Below are 22,777 nucleotides of genomic sequence, written 5' to 3' on the forward strand. Positions count from 1 at the left end.
TCACTATTTCTAGACATTGAAAAGGCAGAGCAGGCACACTGTGACTTTAAGATAATGAGTTAACAGAAAGGCAGAGAGCGGAGAGAAGTTTTAAGGACTGTGCAAGACTGCTTGCAGAGAGTGCTTCAAGGTGGGCTGCCAAGGCACTCTTCGGAGGAGGACTGTAGTCGTGCTATCTTTTAGAGCCATAAACCCCAAGTTCAACTCCTGTGCCACTATTTGGCCAGGGGTGAGCTCTCCAAGCTCTCCGAGTCTTCACATGCATGCAAATCGTGGTGCTTACAGGATTCAGGGGCGTTTCTGGAACAGGCTCACTGCTAGCGACCACGCACGTCCTAGCTAGCGTCTTTCGGCTAGGACAGGGAGGGAGGAGGAAACAGGCAAGTGGGCGTGCGAAGGGGGGTACACCATAGCGGGGGGTGGGGGGTGCTGGATCGTAAGATCGGGTTAGCCACCCGCGGGCTCCCTGGGAATCAGCAAAATCTTCACCGAGCGCTGTCTTCCGAGTGCCAGCCAGGATTCTGGCGGCTAGCTCGGGGTGGTTTCTGCGGCCCCACCCGCTAGGCTGAGCTGCGTTCCCCTTTTTCCCTTTCCCCGCCTCCGTCCTCCCCGGGGCCCGCCCAGAGGAGGAGGGGCTTCAATGAGGGGCGGAGGCTCGCGCTCCCTCTTTTCTCACGTCTCCGTCCTCTCGAGGATCCGCCCACGTGGAGGCGTGGCCTCAGCAAGGCGTGGCTTCAGCGAGGCGGGGGTTGGGTAGCGCTCCCTCTTGTTCCTCTCCAGCCTCCATCCCCTCGGGGCCCCCGCCCACAGGGGCGTGGCTCCAGCGAGGGGGCGGTGGCCGCGGCGCTGACAGCAGCTCCCCGCCCCCGTGGCCCGCCACGTCCCGCACGTAGCGCCCGGGCCGCCGCACAGAGTGGCAGGCTGGCGCCCGGGGCTCCGGCTCCTCCGGCGGGGCTCGGTATGAGGTTGGCAAGGCTGCTCCAAGGCGGCCGGGGCGTCAGGCCGCGCTGCGCGGTCCCCAGGGCTAGCCGCAGTCTGGCCTCAGGCTCGGCCTCGGGCTCCGGGCCGGAGTCGGAGCGCGGCGTTCCGGGCCAGGTGGACTTCTACGCGCGCTTCTCGCCGTCGCCGCTCTCCATGAAGCAGTTCCTGGACTTCGGTGAGGGCGGCTGGGCCTTGTGCACGGGACCCCGTCCTTCCAGGCGCACCCCTCCTCCCTCTTGTCGCCTCCTCTGTGTCTTGGGTGCTTCCTTCCTCCCCGGAGCGTGCGGGCGCTGGCAGGCCAGGCACGTACCCGGGACTTGAGGCCCTAGTGTGCGAGAAAAACAAAGCAGGGGACCCGCGGGCTGCAGCGTTCCGCGCACGTGCGCAGGTGCGCGCTTGGGACCCGGTGTCTTCCGGGGAGCCTTGCTGCTCCGGTTCAAGGCCAGAGCGCACACTGCTTCATGGGTGGCGTTCTGCAGAGGCGAGATCAGTGCCAGCACAGCGATGATCATCTAGAGTGGCGTGATGGCAGGGAAACAAGTTACTACTGGCCCAGTTCTTTCCTCGGCAGTGTTTCCACCCAGAGCAAGTTCGTTTCATCAGCAGTCAGCCACAAGCACGTGTAAAGTGCATGATCTTGTCTGTGTGAAACAAATTGCAGAAGGAACTACAGAATTAGTCCTTTGACTTCTCATCAGGAGTAATGGGGTGTGTGTGTGTGCGCTTAATATAAATTCTAACATTGAAATCCAAAAGTTCTGAAGTAGAAAAAGTTATCTCTGTGTCGTGTTGTCAGGTTATAACATGGTTGGCCGGCCTTAGAGATTAAGTGGTGGCTGGATGCTTTATCTTAAAATTGTGGTTTGCAGTGACAGGTGGTTTTTTTTGTATTTCTCTTTTAAGGGAGTACGCAAGGCCCCGTTTTTTTGCTTTTGTTTTTAAATGTCTGTGCTGTGGTGCAGTGATGTTCACCTTGTTCATGGATATGCTATTAAACTTTTGCAAGATGTTTTCCTTAATAATACTCCTACTGTTGATAAGATAGCTTCTGCTAAGGTTTCATCTGCAAGATTGAATTAGTTTCGAGTGGATCGCTGAAATAAGACTTTAGTTCAAGTGAAGTTGTTTGCCAAGGGATGGCTACTCATCAGCTATTCTGCCGAACATCTGGATACAAGAGTGGAGAAGGGGGCAGGTGAATTTCCCAGGAATCAGACCATTGAGTAGGTTCTACCTGGTGGTTGCTAACAGGGTGCTGGTGGCTTTTCCTCCTTTTGCCTGAAAACCTTGTCTGCACTGACTGTTTTAGTGAACTGTATTTGTGTCTAGTCAACTTTGACATACCTGGGTCAAAATTTACCCAGAGTCAGGGATCACAATGTCTAAAGGCTAGCAGCAGTGAGGCATATAGAATGGGGCTTTTCTCACCTCTTCTCAGGCCTCCAGCCTTAGCAGACACATGCAATTTATCTTAATCCTAAAATAGATAGTAAGTGCGAACCTACGTTGTTGTACTGAACCATTGGAGTAGCAGGAATTGGAAAGTCCTTCTGGAGTCAGGGTTACTTTGTAACCAGTTAGCTCAACCTTGCCTGGGTCTAGCTTTGCTTTCCAGTCCCTTCCTCTCACTATGGTAATTCTACCCTCTGGTCCTGCCAAGGGACTCCCTCCCCTTTCTCCTCGCTTCCTGGCTCCTGAAAGCTTGTGTCTTCTACTTACTGCCTTCTCCACTGTGCTTGGTTTCAGGATCAGTAAATGCTTGTGAAAAGACCTCATTCATGTTTCTGCGACAAGAGCTGCCTGTTAGATTGGCAAATATAATGAAAGAAATAAGCCTCCTTCCAGACAATCTTCTCAGGACCCCGTCCGTACAGTTGGTACAAAGTTGGTAAGAGTCCCTTCTTGTGTTTACAGTTTCAGTGGACTTGTGGACTTTGTTCAAGGTTAAAGAAAACACTTTTATGTATGTGTGTGTGTGTGTGTGTATGTATGTATTTATTTATTGAGGCAGGGTCTCATATAGCTCTGCCTGGCCTGGAACTCTCTATGTAGACTGGGATGGCCTCAAATTCAGAGAGGTCCACTTGTCTCTGTTTTCCAAGTGTTGTAGATTAATATTTTTCTGAGATAGGGTCCCACTATGTAGTCCTGGATGGTCTGGAACTTTATGTAGATCAGGCTGGTCTCAAAAATCAAAAAGATCTGCTTGATTTTTCCTCCCAGGTACTGGGATTAAAGGTTAGTACCACCATGCCCTTTATTTATTTTTTTTTTTTATGTAAATGTGTGAGTATAGATGTACCACACATGTGCAGGTGCCTGTGCAGGCCAGAAGAGGGTACAAGATCCCCAGGAACTACAGTTGTGAGCTGCCTGTTGTGTGTGGTGGGAACTTAGTCTGAGTCCTCTGCTAGAGTAGCAAGTGTTCCTAACTATTGGGCCACCTCTCTTGCCCTGCACATGCTCTTCAGTAGAATCTTAAGGCAATCGAGGCACTCCTCTGCTCTGTGTGTCTTGTCTTCTCAACACTATACTTGATTAAAATTCCTTGGTTTTGAGAAAACCAATCAGGCCTTCACAGAAATACTGTTACTAACTTTGAGATTTATGCTACAGTCTCTGCTGGAGTGTTATATTCTAAAGAGAAAGGTATCTACCATTTACTGATGGCTATATACTTACATACATTTCTTTATATTCTTTTAACCATTCCTGGTAGGTGTGGTTCAGTCCTTTTACTGGTGAGGAAGCTAAGACACTATACAGTCCTTTGTCTGGGTGTGAGCACAGACAGCAGTGGAGCCCTGGGTTTCAAGCTTGGATTTGTCTGCTGTTGCTATATAATGGTGTCTTCAGAATGATGACATGAATTCAGGCCTGCATGTATTTTATTATAAAGTGAGTTTATTTTGGTGAAGTACATCTTTTTCTAAATTATAAAGACTGGAGGATGGAGATGTAGTGTAGTTGATAGAGTGATTGCTGACATGCACTAGGTCCTGGCCTCGACCTCCAGCACTGCATAAATCAGAGGAAGTAGTGCACACTTGTATTCCCAGCACTCTTGGGAAGTGGAGGCAGAAGGATCAGAAGTTCAAGGTCAAGCTTGGTTACACGGCAAGTTCTAGGCCAGACTCATCTAAGTGAGATCCTGTTTCAAACAACAAAAATCACAAAAGTTACAACTCTTATTCTGCTTTTTATTAACATCTGTATTCCTGAGTTCAGTGTGATGATATAGTGTGTGCACTGACACTTTCTCCCTTTTAAAAATAAGAAGTTATTGTAAATATATAGGTACTACAATTTCCCCAAAATGATAATAAAAGGTTTTTAAATTTAAGTTTTTTTTTATGTGTATGGGTGTTTTGCCTAGATGTACATCTGTGCACCAAAGGTATGCCTGGGGTGTGTGGAGGCCAGAAGAGGGCATCGGATCCCCTGGACCTGGAATTACAGATGGTTGTGAGCTGCGATGTGGGTGCTGAAAACTGAACCCAGGTCATTTGGAAGAGCAGGAAGTTCTCTTGACCACTGAAACCATTTCTCTAGCCTAATAATAGGAGTTTTAAGGGTATATATATATATTTTTTATGTGGCCACCTGTCCCAATCTTTTATTTATTTTGAGACAGTCTTCCTGTCTTCATCTCCCTAGTGCTGGGATTATAGGCATGTATCACCACAGCAAGAGTCAGTTCTCTCCTTCCCATGTGGGTCTCAGGTATCAAACTTTTTGTTAGGCTGGTGCCTTTACCCACTGAGCCATCTTCTGGTCCTTGGTCCTTGTTGTTATTTTGGGACACTGCCATGGGCAGCCTGGAGCTTACTGTGCTGCTGTGAATATCACTCTGTATGCTATGAATGTGTTGCTCTGATTGGTTAATAAATAAAGTGCTGATTGGCCAGTAGCCAGGCAGGAAGTATAGTATAGGCGAGACAAGCGGAGAAGAGAATTCTGGGAAGAGGAAGGCTGAGTCAGGAGTCGCCAGCCAGACACAAGGAAGCAAGGTGTGAAGGCAGAGCTGAGAAAAAGTACCAAGCCACGTGGCTAAACATAAATAAGAATTATGGGTTAATTTAGTATAAGATCTAGCTAGCAAGAAGCCTGAGCCGTTAGGCCAAACAGTTTTAATTAATATAAGTGTCTGTGTGTTTATTTGGGTCTGAGTGGCTGCAGGCCCGGGCGAGACTGGAGAAAACTCCAGCTACAAATGGCGCCCAACAGCTTGAGTTTCCACCTCTCAGAAAAGGGGAAGTGCTGGGGATGTCTTTCTGTATGCTGTGAATGTGTTGCTCTGATTGATTGATAAATAAAATGCTGATTGGCCAGTAGTCAGGCAGGAAGTATAGTATAGGCGGGATAAGCAGAGAGAATTCTGGGAAGTGGAAGGCTGAGTTAGGAGACGCTGCCAGCCGCCACCACCATGAGAGAACCATGATGTAAAGATACTGGTAAGCCACGAGCTACGTGGCAAGGTATAGATTTATAGAAATGGCTTAATTTAAGATATAAGAACTAGATAGCAAGAAGCCTGCCACGGCCATACAGTTTATAAGTAATATAAGCCTCTGTATTTACTTGGTTCTGAGCAGCTGCAGGAGCCAGGTGGACACAAAAAAACTTTGGTTACACTGTACAGACCAGGCTGACATTGAACTTGCAGAGATTCTCTTGCCTCTACCTCCTTGGAACTGGGATTACAGGTGTATGCTGCCATGTCCAACTAAAAGCCGATTTCTGTTGTTTTTTTGAGTCAGGGTCACTGTGTATTCCTAGCTAGCCTGAAACTCACTATGTAGACCAGGCTGACCTTGAACTCACATAGGTCCCTCTTGCCTCTGCCTCCCCAGTGCTGGCATTAAAATCGTAAGCTGCCATGCCAGGGGGAAAAATATTAAGCAAAATTTTTGTTTATATGAATGGCCAGAGTCAAGAATTAAGTGGGGGAAAAAAAGTAACTGCAAAACATTCCCCCATTAGGATCAATGGAGATGCTACTTTTCTATTTGTAGATATTATAGTTCTTTCCTCAGTACCCACACTGAGGGGTTCCCAATCACTTGTAACTCCAGCTGCAAGGAATCCAACACCTTCTGGACTCTGAGGACCTCTGTACTCACATGTGCACATATTCCCCAACATATGTACACATAATTAAAAATAAGTCATTATCAAAAGGAGATAAACAAGGGCCTGGGAAATTGGCTTAAAAGTGTTCACTGCTCTTCCAGAGGACCAAGGTCAGGCCATGCATAACTGCTTGTAACTCCAGCTCTGGGGATTTGTCAACCTCTTGTGGCCTCTGAAGGAACACACACACACACACACACACACACACACACACACACACACAGTGGAAATAAATAGTAAATAAGCAGAAGAATGACTGCTTCGTGTTGGTCTCCAGGGGTTGGCTAGTTCATGTAGTTAAGTGAGGAAGGAAACCTTTCCCATTCCTTACAGTTCTTCATGAAAACTAGCTTATTCTGCTTTTTGAAATCTGGTTTTGCCTCACAAGGGGGAGAGATTTAAATACCTCCTAAAGACAAGACTTTTTCTTGCCAACGCAGAGAAATTTCAGGGCTACAGCAGGGTGATAGCTATGAGAACCACTGGGCTTTTGACTGTAGCAGGGCCACTGTCAGACTGGCTCAGGGATTTCCAGATGTCAAAGGTCCCTTCCTTGTCCCATCCCTGCGAAGTTGGGGCAGTGTGAAATGCTTCCAGGCACACCGTGCGGGATTTACATTGTAAACATACCCGAATGGTTGTGGAGATATTTTCAGCCCTGGCCCTGTGGTGCCTTTAGTATGGCCTTTCTCATTTTGTCTTAAATAAGTGCTCTCCTACCTTGAATTGTTGGGTAAATTAAAAACTTATATTTTAATGGCTTTTGTGTTTTGTATATGGTAGATTGTAGGCTTTCAGTAAGTACTTGTTGACTGGATATAAACATTTACAATTAAGGTTTTAAAACACAAACACTTACACTTAAGTTAGATTCTTAGAGCAAGGTGTACCCCTCATTTTGCTGTGACTAAGACAAACATTTACCCATGATCACAGTTAGGAATGACAGTTCAGTTCTCATGATGTGGTATTTATAATCTAATATGCAGTGGGATATGCAAGATTAAAGAAGTTGTAGGGTTTAGAATGTAAATCTTAAACTCCTAACTCAAATCTGACCTACTAACCTGTGCTTATGTGTGTGTTGAGGGGCGTACACTGGGCAAATGCTTTACCACCAAACTGTACCCTCCAGTCCTTGTCTGTTTGTAGTCAGATTCTTCTTTGGGCCACCAGCTCACAAATAGCAACATGGAGACTTAGTAATTATGAAAGCTCGGCCTTAGTTTAGGCTTGTTTTCAACTAGCTCTTAGAACTTAAATGAACCCGTTTCTATTGACCTACATGCTGCCATGTAGTGTTACCTTTTCTCCATACTGTACATCCTGTTCTCCCCTTGTCTCCTTTGAATCCGCATGCCTAGATTCCTCCTCCCAGTCTCTCTCTCTGCCTGGAAGTCCCGCCTACTCTTTTCTGCCTAGCTATTGGCCATTTAGCTCTTTGTTAAACCAATCAGAAGATGCCTTAGGCAGAGACACATCTTTATAATATAAACAAATATTCGGTAACATCTGCTTTTTAGGTTTTGTTATTGAGACAGGGTCTCACTATTTAGATCTGGCTGTTCTGGAACTTGCTATGTAGACTAGGCTGGCTTTGAACTCACAGAGATCTATTTGCTTCCCAAGTGCTGGGACAAAAGGCATATGCTGCCACACCTGGCCCTTATCTATGATTTTAATGGTAAAAATATGTGTGCACTTTTTTTCCCCTTTTTTTGTAAAGAGTTATTTGTGTGTGTGTGTGTGTGTGTGTGTGTGTGTGTGTGTGTGTGTGTATGTGTGTGTGTGTGTGTCTGTCTGTCTGTCTGTCTACATGGTTGTATGCAGTGTGTGGATGCCCACAGAGAACAGTAGAGGGTATCGGGTCACCTGGAGCTGGTGTCACAGTGGTTGTAAGCTCTCCTTTGTGGGTGCTGGGAACTGAACTTATGTTGTCTGAAGGAGCAGAAAGTGTTCTTAACCACTGAGCCATCTCTCCAGCCTGAAAATATATACTTTTTACCATGTACCTAGAACTTGGTTTAAATGCTAGTGGGGGTAAAAATCCTATTTCAGGTCTGGTCTGTAGCTCAGCTGATAGAGTGCTTGCTCGGCATGCACAAAGTCCAGATTTGGTTCCCAACACCACCTGAAGCAGGGCTTGGTGGTGTATACCTGGCCTGCATTTTACCCTGTCTTAAAAAACAAAAAAGAAAGAAAAAGGAAAAAAGAAAGAAGAAAACAAAACAAAACAAAACCAGCAATCCTACTTCAACCATAATTTATAGGAGTATTCTAAATTTAAAATTATAAAATATCAAAAATATCCTGTGTGCTAATTTCATAATATGAATAAACTCAGCTCTCTGATTTGTGTTTTAGGTATATCCAGAGTCTTCAGGAGCTGCTTGATTTTAAGGACAAAAGTGCTGAAGATGCTAAAACTATTTATGAGTAAGTGTAATTGTATGATCCTATTTCTTTTTCTTTTCTTTTCTTTTTTTTTTTTTTTTGGTTTTTCAAGACAGGGTTTCTCTGTAGTTTTGGTGACTGTCCTGGATCTCGCTCTGTAGACCAGGCTGGCCTCAAACTCACAGAGATCCGCCTGGCTCTGTGTACCGAGTGCTGGGATTAAAGGCTATAAACAGCAAGGCTTCTTTTATAGCATAGTTACTGTATCCATTTATAGCAGCCCACATAGATACTGAAGACAAGAAGACAGTATAGACCACAGAGCTGGCCTGGATGTAAAACACGCTCCAGGTCCCTTTTACAGTAAGAAGAAGCAATTCATATGTGATGATCAGTGAAAGTCTAGATGTGACCTGCATGCCACCTGTCTCTTAATCTGAGGAGGGCATGCCAGTTCCAAAGGGACAGCCACCTCGGCTCCCACTGCTCATTGATGTGTGCAGATGCCACACAAATAATTGGAAATTTTCTGTTTTTGAGGAAAAGCTTACAAGTCTGTATTTTCCTTCTAAGTTCTCTAATTTTGAAACATGACAACTGCTTATGCTTCTTTTGTTATCTAGAAGGGCTATTAAAAAACAGCTCTGGGTTTCTGTGGTCTGTGATTTACAAGATCATGTAACTCCTGTGCTCACCTTCACAGCCCACATGCCAGAGTTGATAAACCCAGCTAGTTACTTGGCAGTGATCTGCTTCTAATGAATATTATCAGAGTGTGAAGACCATTGTCCTCAGAATATGTCATACTTTATTTTTGGACCGTCTTTTAAAAGGATGCCACTACTGCAGTTTTCAAATGTGTTTTTGGTTTGAAAGTAATATTCAGCAGAAGATCACTCTCTAGGTGAGTGACATCACTTAGTATTTAAAACAACTCTACTGAGATAGTGTATTTATGCACAAATAGGGTTGTGGCTTAGGGTCTTGTAGCTAGTAACTGGTGGGACTAGGAACAAAGCAAAAGGTAAGTGATAGACTATTCTATCAATAGTCTGCTTCTACTGTAGAACCTTTTGAAAACATCCATCATCTAGATTCTTTTTTATGGTTGGCTGAGGGGGGGTGGGGAGGATAGGGTATCGGGGCGGAGGTTTCAAGACAGGGTTTCTCAGTGTTGCAGTCCTGGCTGTCCTGGAACTCACTTTGTAGACCAGGCTAGCCTCAGACTCACAGAGATCCGCCTGCCTCTGCCTCCTGAGTGCTGGGATTAAAGGCTTGCGCCATCACCTCCTGGCCTATATTCTTTTAAAAATTATGTTTGTGTGTGCATGTTCATGCATAGGCAGGTTCCTGTGCATGTGTGTGGGGGCCAGAGGACAACCTCAGGTGTCAGCATCTAGAATGCTTGCCATCTGCCTATTGGAAATGGGGTCTTGTAGTGAGTACCTGTTTCACCTATGACCTTGAGGTACCAGCCCCTAGGGCATGGCCTCTGAGCTAACTTAAGACCTGAGGGCTAGGTATGCAGGCCCCTTCTCTTCTCTCCCTCATGGGCTTGGATGGTGGGGACTGACTGTGGATCGGCCTTCCAGGACTCTGTGACGGATTTGCCTTATCCTGTTTAGTGAGTTGTTCTTAATATATTTTTAATAAATAGTTCCTTTATCAGTAATCTGTGAATTATCTGCAGTATCTGGCACCCACTGTGGCTTAGAGAGTCAATTAGGCTAGCTTGGTTGGCCAGTGAACTCCAAGAATCCTTCTTTTATTCCAGGACTGGGATTACAGATGTGTGCTACCATGCTTGGCATTTCACACAGATGTGTGTGGACTGAATTCAGGTCATTATGCCTGTGCAACAAGCACTTTACCAGCTGATCTGTCTCCCCAGACCAGCTTTTGTATTCTGAGACAGGGTCTTATATGTGGCCCAGGCTTTCTTGGAAATCATTGTATAGCCTAGCCTGGCTTTTAGTCTCTGCCTGGGATTGTAGCTGAGTTGCTATGTAGGCAGAGTTTCCCTGTCCTGCAGCTGCTCTCAAATAATCACTCAGAGGCTTAATATTAATTACAAATGCTCGGCCAATAGCTCAGGCTTATTACTAACTAACTCTTACATTTCAAGTTAACCCATATTCCTTATTTACATTCTGCCACGTGGCAGTACCTTTATTAGTATGACTCTTTTATCTCCTGCTCCCTCTGTGGTATTTCCTGTGCTGGTATTTCCTCTGACTCTACCCTTCCTCATCCCCTCATTCTCAGTTTGGCTCTCCCACCTAACCTTATTCTGTTCAGCTATTGGCCAGTCAGCTTGTTTATTAAACCAATCATAGTGACATATATTCACACAGTGTACAGAAGGATTATTCTGTAGCTGGAGTTTTCCTGCCTGGCCCACAGTCAGGACAAATCTCTCTCACCTGCCAGTCCCACAGCCACTCAGACCCGACCAAGTAAACACAGAGACTTATATTGCTTTCAAACTGTATGGCCGTGGCAGGCTTCTTGCTAACTGTTCTTATAGCTTAAATTAATTCATTTCCATTAATCTATGCCTTGCCACATGGCTCGTGGCTTACCGGCATCTTCACAAGCTGTTCCTCATCGTGGTGGCTGGCAGTGTCTCTCTCACTCAGCCTTCCACTTCCCAGCTTTATTCTCCTCCTTGCCCCGCCTATACTTCCTGCCTAGCCAACGGCCAATCAGTGTTTTATTGATTAATTAGCAACACATTTGCCATACATCCCACAGCACTTCCCCCCCTTTTTTTTTTTTTTTTTTCAAAAAGGAAGGTTTTAACCTTAACAAAGTAAAATTACATATAATTTGGGAATTTGGGCGTAGCTTCTCTTACTACTTCCTGCTGGAAGGGGGCGCTGTATCTTATGGGGAAACAAAGAAAATTTTAGAATTATGGAGTAGTCCATGAGGGTGTATCGTCTGAGCCAGATGCCTTCAAACCATTCTGGATGTTGGATCATCTGGGCCATGGTGTCATCGGAGACCTTCAGGGGGTCTTGGCTGGTCAAACCTGATGTATCTTAATCTGGAACAAATCCATAGCCTTTGGCTTTCTGTAGGAACAAAAGCAGAGACTCCTTTCCAAAGTAACATATCCTTATATCCAAATTTTGAAGTCAAAGTACCTTTAAAATATGCATATTGGTTTAACTCAGCTTCCTTTACAATCAAATATCTCTCTGCAGTTAAGAATCCCAAAGACAACACAATCCAGATGCTCTGTGTAATATTCATCTTTACATGGCTTATTTTTATACTACCTTTACTGTCTCTTTAAAGACTTTATTTTTTAAAACTATGTATTTGTTTCTATAACTCTATATATCACCTTTTTCTCTCTCTTTCAAGCCTACGTATCTTTTACACACATTGTAAACTATTACATCTGAATCTGTCTTATTGTGAATCTCTTGCCTTAAACTGCAGCAGCTGTGGCTGCTGGCTCCACCCACCTCAGCTTCCCAACATGGCTACATTTACCACCAGCTCTGGGAGCTATCGTGGGTCTATGCTTTTATCCAAGCAGCGTATAGTCCAAAAACCTCTTTTTTTGTTTTGTACCTGCAAAGGCTAAATCCACCACGCAGCTTAATGTGCCACTTGCAGAGGCCTGATTCCCGCCATACTGCAGGTTGAGCACGCACGCCAGGAAACCACCAGTAGCTGAAACCAGCAGCTGCCGCTCATTTGAGAGAGACAATTAGGAAGCTGTTTTTAGCTCCGTTTTAGAATCTTTTTTCTCAGTTTTTAGGTGGAAACTCTTGCCACCACGTTGGACGCCATTTGTAGCTGGAGTTTTCCTGCCTGGCCCACAGTCAGGACAAATCTCTCTCACCTGCCAGTCCCACAGCCACTCAGACCCGACCAAGTAAACACAGAGACTTATATTGCTTTCAAACTGTATGGCCGTGGCAGGCTTCTTGCTAACTGTTCTTATAGCTTAAATTAATTCATTTCCATTAATCTATGCCTTGCCACATGGCTCGTGGCTTACCGGCATCTTCACAAGCTGTTCCTCATCGTGGTGGCTGGCAGTGTCTCTCTCACTCAGCCTTCCACTTCCCAGCTTTATTCTCCTCCTTGCCCCGCCTATACTTCCTGCCTAGCCAACGGCCAATCAGTGTTTTATTGATTAATTAGCAACACATTTGCCATACATCCCACAGCATTATTCCATAGCATTTCCCCCTTTTTTTCTATCAAGTAAGAATTACAGTTACAGTATCCAGTCTGTTTGTATTTTGGCAAAATTTATCCATCCTATTTTGGTGAGTCCAAAGTTTTATATCTAATTTACCCTTTCATCATAACTAAGAAAAATTATAACTATGGCTATCTAGTCTTCAACTCCATCAAAGACTTCAGAAGGATGAAATTACCTAATGACAGGGACATCAGGCTGCCTGGACAGTCACTCAAAGTTTCTCTGTAATGTTGGGGCATCCATCTTCAGCCTACAGGCCTAGCATATCTGACAGATATTTTGGGAAGCAGGGAAATTTGAAGGACTGTCCAACCTTGTCTTAGCAAAATTTGGCAGTCACCTTTCTCATGTCCTGCTGGTCCAGTTTGGACAGTAACTGTCAGCAATTGAGGCAAAGGCAATTTCTTTGTCCATATCGTTAGCTTTTGCCATAAAAAAAAAAAACAAAAAAAAAAAAACAAAAAAAAAAAACAACTCCATATGGAGGTTCTTTGGTGCCCATCATCATTGTACTTCTCTGGAGTACATTGGTGCTGCCAGGAGCAGACGTGTCTCACTGTAATGAAAAGTCTAAGTTATTAAAACATTTTAAATGCCATATTCTATAGGTCTTTGAAGTGTTTGAAGATTACCTGTCTACCTGAAATATTTTTTTGTATACTTAGCCTAACTAACATGACTATAAGTTTGACTATTATAGGTGACTCTTAATTATATATTATATTTTAATTGAGCTACATAAATGCAATACCTTAAACAAGAGTAGAAATATACATACAGTGTAACAAAATTAACTTTAAATTTGTATCAATAAACTAAAATCCATACCAATGTAAAATATTTTGAGATTAACAGTTGTTTTCTGGATTAAAATAGAGTCAATAATCTACCCTTTTCCCCCATCATAATAATCTACACTTTTCCCCCATCATTTCTATATCATATCCCTCTTTCTTCTTTTAGAAAGAAATTGACTGTGACCAATAACAATTTCTAACCAACATCCCTTAAATGAAGATAAACATTTATAACCAATATTTTGGGAATGTGGACATAGTTTTTTAGACTACTTCCTGTTGATTGGTAGGCATTGGTAATCTTTGAGGGACCCTGAGAAAATCAGGATAACTATTAAGTCTTGGCTGGAGTATTCCATGAACCTGGATTATCTCAGTCAGCAGCCTTGAAGCTGTTTTGGATGCTGGATCACTTGGGCTCTTTTTATTGGTGTCTGGTCCCCTTGTTCTAAAAATATATAAATTTTTAAAGGTAACATACCTATCTGTATTAATACAAATATAAACTGTGTCATACACAAGTCAGCCAAAGATGATATTTGTTATGTGTTTGAGCAGGTAAAATATACATCATATGTCTTGTAGTTACTTTAGGTTTATTTTCCCATGTCTGTAGTCAGGATTTCAGGGGGTCTTGCTCAATCAAACCTGATCTTCCTTAACCTGGAATGAATCTATAGCCTCATTTTCTGTGGAAACAAAAACACAACCTCTCCCCCAAAGGAACATACCTTTTGACTTAAATTTTGGAGTCAAGATTTTTTTAAAATATATAGGTTGGTTTAATTCAGTATCTTTCACAATCAAATGTCTCTCAGCAGTTATCATTCACCCATTAACAGTCAAAAAATCCAAAGACAACACAATAAAATATAGAGTGCAGTCTCTTTGTGTATTTCCCATCTTTACATGGCTTATCATATTTTTTTTACTCTATTCCCTTTTTAAGGATTTTATTATTTTTAAATCTTTTTTTAAATCTATGACTGTTTCTACCCTTTCTCTTTTCTCAAGCCTTCACACATTTTTTTGAACACACAACTGTGACCCATTCAGAGGCCTTTTTGTCTGAATCTGCCCTTACTGTGTATCTCTAACCTTTTTCTGTGTGTGTGAGCAAAAACCCTAAACCCACCATGCAGTGCACGGCTGGGAGACACCTCTTTGTACCGTGGCCTGTGTGAGACTGTGGGCATGGGCTGTACTGCAGCTCAGGCTCAAATGCCACAGCCAGGGGATGAGTCTCCGTAACGTGGCCCACTACTCTTGGCTCTGTCTTTGTATCTAGAACTCTTTTTCTTTTTAAACCTTTCTCAGGCTTTATGTGGATGTACGTGCACCGCATTGGAGTGCCATATGTAAACAGCGCTTTTTGTCCTGACTGCCTGGTCCAAAATAAACACACAAAAACTTGTATTAATTACAAAGTGTACTATACCCTGCTCAACAGTTTTTGTTTTAAAGAGAGAAACAAACGAGAGGATTATAATTTCCAGTTGTTTGTTGTTTTTGAGGAATTTTTTTAAAATTATGATTTGTCTTAATAGCTTGCTTTTGAAGTTTATTATCAACTAAGAATTCCAAGTGTTTTAAGCAATGAGAAAATCATTGGAGTAAGTTAAATAGTACTCAAGCTGATGCCTTGGGAAAGCACTCATTTGGAAGTGTGAATCCTAATGGCTAGTTTATGAGATTGGTTTTGTTACATCACAATTAAGACTTCTGTCTTTTATCTTTTTCCCTAAATTGACAGAAATAAGAAGACAGTATGATTTGAAAAATCTCTTTTAATTCAACAATTTTCTTTTTCTCATCCACTTTGTAAATTCAGGGTGGTTGAAATCAGAGTTCTTTTTGCTGTTCTGTTCCTAGTGGTTTCTTCTCTTTTTGACTCTAGGGAGGAGATGCACAGCTCACTCTTGGCTTACTCATCCTGACTCACTGTGGAGTGTTTCCCTAGAAGCAAGGGCCCTTTTGTTGACAGTGTGTCTCTGGAATGCTGTCCTCATTAGTGAGCCTCAGATGCTTAGATAACAATGGATAAGGGAAACTCTTAAACTGTTCACAGTAGTGTGGCAGCCGTATGGGTTTTATATTTGGAGATCCTTATACCTTATAAATCTGGTGTATTTTATGACCTGAAATGTATTACACAAGTGTGGGAAAGCCTTCACTGACGCTCCTTTCTCTGAACTAGTGGTTTTTTTTTTTTGTGTGTGTGTAGCTACAATTTGTATCTTAAAGTCACTTGTCAAAATATTTGGATGTTTTGACAGAGAGGTTTGTTTAGATTCACAGACACAGTGATAAGGATCAGAAACCGGCACAATGATGTTATTCCAACCATGGCCCAGGGTGTGATCGAATACAAGGAGAGCTTCGGGGTGGATCCTGTCACCAGTCAAAATGTCCAGTACTTTTTGGATCGGTTCTACATGAGTCGAATTTCAATTAGAATGTTACTCAACCAGCACTGTAAGTGTCCCAGAGTTGAAAGTAGTAGTCAGTTAATGTGTGTTGCGTTCTTAAGTGTATTTAGAAAATGTCCCTTTAAAGTGAACATTACTGCTGTACAAAGAAGACATTTTATTGACTTTAAAATGTCATCTTTACGCTTAAGGAAAATATTTGTTCTACTGTTTGGTACCATTTAGAACAACATCATTTAGATCTGGAAAGGGGTGTTAGGTAAATGCGCTTCATCTGGCTTTTCACTTTTGATAGCTTTATTGTTTGGTGGAAAAGGAAGCCCATCTCATCGAAAACACATTGGAAGCATAAATCCAAACTGTGATGTAGTCGAAGTTATTAAAGGTAAGTGCATTCGTCCTTTCTAGAAGGATGCGAACATCGCCAAAGTGCCGAGTGTTGTCCTTTCCTTGTAACTATTGCTTATGTCATGAGAGAAAAATGTTAGGAACAAACGTTAGGTTTGGAAAGCACTTCATGACGTGAATTGTGCAGTACGTGAGGTAAATGCCCTCCTGATAGAATTCTCTGTTAGTAAAGTTTGGTGATATGACTAAGGGTATTTAATCTGTTTTGCTTCAGAAAATTTAAATCTTTTCCCTATGCCCCCTAAAAAAGGGGCCACTGAGATGGCTTAGTGTAGAGACACACAAAGTCAAGCTTTAAAGCCTGAATTTAATCCCCAGAACTCCCTAGTTGTAAGGAGAGCACTAACTCCCAGAAGTTGCCCCTCTGACCTCCATATGTGCCCCTTGACATGCACATGCCCACAGATGCACACACATACACAGAAAATCAATATAATAAAATATTCAGGTTCTGACTCTGGCCTTTCTAGTTCCCAGTGAAACTAGAAATTTGCATCTTATCAAGCATTTTTTATTGACATCACATGCACAATTGTTTTATGGTTTTTGTTGTTTTTAAATTTTCAAAAAAAAAAAGTTAAGTGTATGGATGTTTCGCCTGCAGTTATATCTGTACTTCATGTACTTGCCTGGCGCTCTTGGAGGCTAGAAGAAGACATGTGATCTCCTGGAACTAGAATTAAAGATGGTGTGTGCTGCCATGTGGATACTGGGAATTGAGTCAGGGTTTCTCTGTGTAGCCCTCACTGTCCTGGATCTCACTCTGTAGACCAGGCTGCCCTGGAACTCAGAGCTCCGCCTGCCCCTACCTCCTGAGTGCTGGTTTTAAAGGCGTGCGCCACCACACTTGGCTAGTGGCCTGTGTTCTTAATAGCTGAGTCATTTCTCTAGCCACAGTGTTTATTGCTTTTAGAAAACGGAGTGTCAGACATTTTGCTACAAACTCACAGCCATATGGACATAGCCCACATTTTTGAATGGCTCTGTAGAATGCAACACAGTGCCATAACCTATCCTCCTTATAATATACACTTAGGTTGTTTTCAGTTTTTCCTTTTTTGTTACAGTATCTCCATGAACATTCTTAAATATATAGTGATTTGCTTGTATAAGGCAAGAATCTTAGAATTGCCAGGCATGGTGGTGTACACCTTTAATCCCAGCCCTCAGGAAGCAGAGGCATGTGGATCTCTGTAAGTTCAGGGCCAGCCAGGGAATTTGAGATCAGACCAGCTGGGGTTACATAGTAAGTCCGTTGCCTCAACAACAACAACAACAACAATAATAATCCTAGAATTAAAAACATTTTTATGCATTTAAATTTTCAATGCTTCCCAAAAAAGTTATCAAGTAATAAAGGTGTCCACTTCCTAAACTGTTTTTGAGATGTCTCAAAAACAAATGTATAATGTAAATGTATATTTAATGTACAAATAACGATCTCTTTAGCCTGCTGGTTTTCTTTTGCTTTGTTTATGGTATGTGTTTCCATGCTGATGTTTTTAAGTTTTTGTGACCCTTGCTGTCGTTATTTTCTCACGGCTCAGAGGGCTCTGTCACATAAGACTTTCCCCTCACTAAGATTGTTAAAGTGTATTTTCTTCTGCAGAGAATTTTAAATTTTCATTTGTCATTGCTGTTGGCCTCTTGTTGCATAAGACAGAAGTAAATTTATTTAATGCTTCTTTGTTTTGTTTGATTCACACTAGATGGCTATGAAAATGCTAGGCGGCTTTGTGATTTGTATTATGTTAACTCTCCTGAACTAGAACTTGAAGAACTAAATGGTAAGCCTGCCTGGTGGCGTCTGTCCTCAGTAATGCGTGTTCTGACGACCAAGGAGCAAGTTGAGATTGACTTGAACAGTAATGGACTCTTCCATCAACTTCTTCACTAAGTGTGAAGGCAGAAGATACATGTGTGCAGTGCACATCTACACTTATATAATTTAGTCTGATTCTTAGGACAGATATTTTGTTGTTTTGTTTTTGCTCTATTTTAAACTGATAATTTTGATTCGTTGCTATTTTTTTCAGAGACAGAAAAAATACCAAGAAAATTATATTTAATTTTTGTGTATACCTCATAGCAAAGATTACCCTTTTTCTACTTCCTGTATTATAAGTCAGTTTTTATTGTTGAAGTCAGAGACCGGGCATGTGAAAGACAAAGGAAGCCACTCATCCGCATCTCTCTGGTGGCCTCTCCACCCTGCCTTTGGATAAAGGGTTCAGGGTTTTGGAAGGAGACTCATGGTAGTAGTTTAACAAGGAAAACCTCTCCTGGGTTAAGATAATCCCTTGGGAAGGTGATGGGAGGAAATACGTTTTTTGTTTTTTTTTTTTAAATTTTTGGTTTTTCGAGACAGGGTTTCTCTGTGTAGCTTTGCACCTTTCCTGGAACTCACTTGGTAGCCCAGGCTGGCCTTGAACTCACAGAGATCCGCCTGCCTCTGCCTCCTGAGTGCTGGGATTAAAGGCGTGCGCCACCACTGCCCGGCGAAATACGTTTTAATAGGCTTTAACTAAGCAGCATTCTGGACCTCCGAGTCGGGAACAGTGGCGTAGCTACCCAGTTGAGGTGGAATCTCTTGTGGTTTCCTGCCACGCTGATTCCTCTGATGGGTGCCACCCAGGAAGGAAGATGAGAGTTTGGGAGCTTGAGCTGTATGCGCAGTTTCAATATATCCCATTCGTGTTTCCGAGTGGGGGGGGGGGTTCAGAGGAGAGTGGTTTATTGTTTGAGTTAGAGCCCAATTACTTGTTGGTCAAAGTACTCTAGACATATGATGTCTTACCCCAGAGGTCTGTGTTACATATACCCCTTGAGAAACGATGCTAGCTTTTTAAAATTTTTTAGTCCAGTGCTGTATCCATAGAAATATCTGAAATAAAATAGACATTGTTCTACTCAGGTGAAACATTGTTTTTCCTGAGATGTCCATCTTAGGAAGTACAGGCCTACCTGAAGATTGAATTCTTTTGACACTTGCTGTCATAGAAAAGCATGGGAAGATGGGTGGCTAACTTCTCACACCAGATTGAGGAATAGCAGCAGGGTTCTTGTCCTTGTCATCCATAAGTGTGAGTACAGGGTTCAAACTCTAAGACAGTGAAGAAATGGTGGGACAGTCCCCCCCCCCACAGTGCCGCCCTCCAAAGCTGATGTTTTCTCCACGTCACTCCAGTTTATTCTAAGAATGCTTTAAGACAGGGAAGAAATGGTGGGACAGTCCCCCCCCCCACAGTGCCGTCCTCCAAAGCTGATGTTTTCTCCACATCACTCCAGTTTATTCTTAAGAATGCTTTAAGCGCATCTCTCTGTTCTTTCATATTTTTCTCTTCTGCTCTGTAGCGATTTCACCAGGACAGACAGTACAAGTGGTTTATGTACCATCCCATCTCTATCACATGGTGTTTGAACTGTTCAAGGTTTGTAAACTAGTATTGCATAACCTTTGCCAGTCCTTTCTTGAGCTTAGCAATCTGTTCTAAGACCCATATTCCTTTGGCCTTCCTATTTCGTTAAGAGTGCCGGTTCATGTCAGTAGCGTGCCACTTTGCTGGAAGAGAGCCCGTGTCTATGCAGATGGGTGCCTCCATACAGACCCTGGAGTCAGACCTGGAGTTGAATCTTTATTCTGTTGCATAATATGTGACTTTGGGCAAATGACTCAACCTCTCTGAACCTTGGTGTCCTCTTTGAAACTAGGGTAATATTCTCTAGGGAAACTTGTGAAGATTGGGAAAGGTGTACTGAATGGCCAAAATGGCAGAGCACGCGATCGTTGCTTAGTAGAGTTATATTCATATTTTCATAAACCCAAATATTTAGAATAGTAATTCCCAACTTTCCACCCTTGAGCCAGCCCCACTTACATTGCCTTTGATCTGTTTTTTTTCCTTAGAAAGTTGTTTATATTGGACTTAGAGAACTAGTTGCTGTTTATAACAGATTCAGAAAACTCAATCAAAGCATGCTGGTTATGTTGAGAATTGTGTCTCCCGTTCCCCACCCCCTGCTTCCTCCCCCCACTTGTTAGTCAGAAGAAAGTGGTTGGTAATTGTGTTTGGTTCCTGCAGCTGAAAATGACTATCCTATATCAGGCCTGTATCGCCGCCTCCTTTAGCTGCCCACTCTCCAGCCAGCAACAGACCAGAAGAGCAGAGAGATGGCTGTCTGTTAGATAATGCAAAATCCCAACAGGCTGGCCAGGTGCGGTGGCCCCCACCTGTAACTCCATAATCCCAGTGCTCTGAAGTGGGGACAGGAAGGTGCAAGCTCTAGCTATCCTGAGCTGCCCAGCAAGACCCTGGCTGAAAATCCCAAAGCAAAAGAAAATAAGAAAACGCGTGCCATAGCACAGACAGCTAAGAAAGTAAGGGGGCGGGGAATGCACTTTGTTTGGCAAATTAAGAATCTACCTAACACCTACAGAAACCCACCAGTGGCTAAAAAGTGTTAGAACTGTGTTTCCCCTTGAAATTTCAGTCATGTAAAGATCGTACCTTATGATACTTAGTACAACTTTATATAAGCTGTGGCGTATTATATAATGCCCATGACAGTGGGTTTTGTCTAGAACCTAGTATTAAACTGTGCAGTCTCCTCTCCCCGGGTCTGCTCAGTCCTTGGCGGCCAGGGCTCTCCCTCTTAATTCCACATCGGGTCGCAGCTCTCTCTGGCCTTCATCAGATCTACTCCAGTGCCACGTGCCCTGTTACTGTTCCATGCTGTGCTCAGGCGGTGCTGGCCTTGTGTGCCTCACATCTTCTAGAAACTGGTCAAAACATTTTCTGGTGTAAATTCTCTTAGCTTCAAACCAATGACAAAGAAAACTTAAAATTCAAATAGTGTGCCTATGTTTCAGAATTCTAAGTAGTTGCTTTTTTTATTTTTTTAAACTGTACTTTAATGTAATCCTAATGTATTTCAGAATGCAATGAGAGCAACCATGGAGCACCATGCCGACAAAGGTGTCTATCCCCCAATTCAAGTTCATGTCACTCTGGGGGAGGAGGATTTGACTGTGAAGGTAATTTTTTTTTTTTTTTAATGGATGTGAAGGCATGCAAAAATAGTATAAGTCTAATTTCTATAATACATAATTTATTCTCAAGGGAAAGAATTTCAGTCAACTAGATAATAAGCACTTTGCTTTGTTTACCTGGCAGATTATAGAATTATCTTTTGAGTCTGTTTCTATTCTGGTCCTTAATCCAGATGATTCAGGTTGAAGGAACACCCAGAGACAGACTTTGATGAGTGAAAATCACAAATGTTTGGGCACTTTCGGTGTGAGGGAGAGTTAATCTCACTTCACGTTCAAGCAGTGCTCTCCATCCGCTTTGTTCCAGTTCATCACAGCTTCTTAGAGCACATATGATTTTAGCTGTATTTTATAGTTGTGGGAACCTAAGGGTCGGAGATGAGCTTAGGGTCACACGGGGAATAAAAGCTACGGGTCCTGAGATCCAGCCCTCTGGCCCACTGCTCTCATTGAGCTGTTTGCTTAGGTTCAATCAGGTGACATACAGAGTGTAATAGTCAGCGGTCCTTTCTGGCCATTTATGCATGCTGCTCACAGCTTGTCTTAGCTGCTTTGTACTTACTGTATTTCTGAGGAGTGTTCTGGCATTGCTCGTTCTGAGGATTATACTGTAAATAGCACGCACTGCTTTCTGGGATGGTTGGTAGAGAGGCGTTAGCTCTCTTGAATGTAGCAGTGGGACACTTACTTGTCCCTTCCCTACCCAGCCTCAAGTGCCAATTGACAGGATCACCAGGTACCTACAGAACTCTGGAGATAATTATTTGCAACCTACAGTTCCATGTATGAAATCAGCACTGGGAAAACAATGCAAATAATTCTCTTCAGAGTTCTCACTTATATGTCACCCAGGCGCCACTCGCCCTCCATCCTTGAAATGGAGTCTCTCAGGGCAAGGCACAGTCTGAAAAACCATGTTTTATGCAACATGGAGTAACTTAGTGCGGGGTGCAGGCTGGTCTCAGTCGGGTAGGGTTGAGAGCTTAGGCCTTCTGGAGGCTTTCCTGGATGGGAGCATAGCCCTCAGAGTATGGCCTTCTAGATTCCCAGGGTCGAGGTTTCCAAAGCCTGATGGCCGTCTTATTCCCTCACTGTCCTAAGCTCTTGGTTAGCCTGTTATTTGTTCTAGCTCGCCCACATCCTCCAAGCCCTCACTCACAGTGTTCCATGACTTCTGATTGTTTCTGACAGCTGTCCAGTGGGACCTGAGGCTTAGTAGCGGCAGGGTGCTGGGGAACGCTGTCAGTGGCTGGTCTCATACTGCTGGCCTGTCAGTGGAGTGGGGCCGGGAGCAGGCTAGAGGAGCATAGGCCCAGACCACACAGAGAGAGCTACTGTTCAGTGCTTTTCTTGAAGA

General features: G+C 43.2%; 1 protein-coding gene across 1 annotated transcript in view; it reads left to right on the top strand.

Moving 5' to 3' along the window:
• The first annotated feature begins 941 nt into the window (after nt 1-941).
• Pdk1 (pyruvate dehydrogenase kinase 1) overlaps nt 942-22,777 on the top strand; it is a 35,777-nt gene continuing 13,941 nt past the window's right edge. The window contains exons 1-8 of the mRNA XM_059260687.1: nt 942-1,156; nt 2,728-2,869; nt 8,479-8,550; nt 15,824-16,008; nt 16,258-16,347; nt 18,080-18,157; nt 19,725-19,801; nt 21,307-21,405. Coding sequence (XP_059116670.1) covers nt 961-1,156; nt 2,728-2,869; nt 8,479-8,550; nt 15,824-16,008; nt 16,258-16,347; nt 18,080-18,157; nt 19,725-19,801; nt 21,307-21,405 — 939 coding nt within the window. The 5' untranslated portion in view covers nt 942-960. The remainder of the gene's footprint in view (nt 1,157-2,727; nt 2,870-8,478; nt 8,551-15,823; nt 16,009-16,257; nt 16,348-18,079; nt 18,158-19,724; nt 19,802-21,306; nt 21,406-22,777) is intronic.

The sequence above is a fragment of the Peromyscus eremicus genome, chromosome 4, assembly GCF_949786415.1.
Source record: "Peromyscus eremicus chromosome 4, PerEre_H2_v1, whole genome shotgun sequence".
In the NCBI taxonomy this organism is placed as follows: domain Eukaryota; kingdom Metazoa; phylum Chordata; class Mammalia; order Rodentia; family Cricetidae; genus Peromyscus; species Peromyscus eremicus.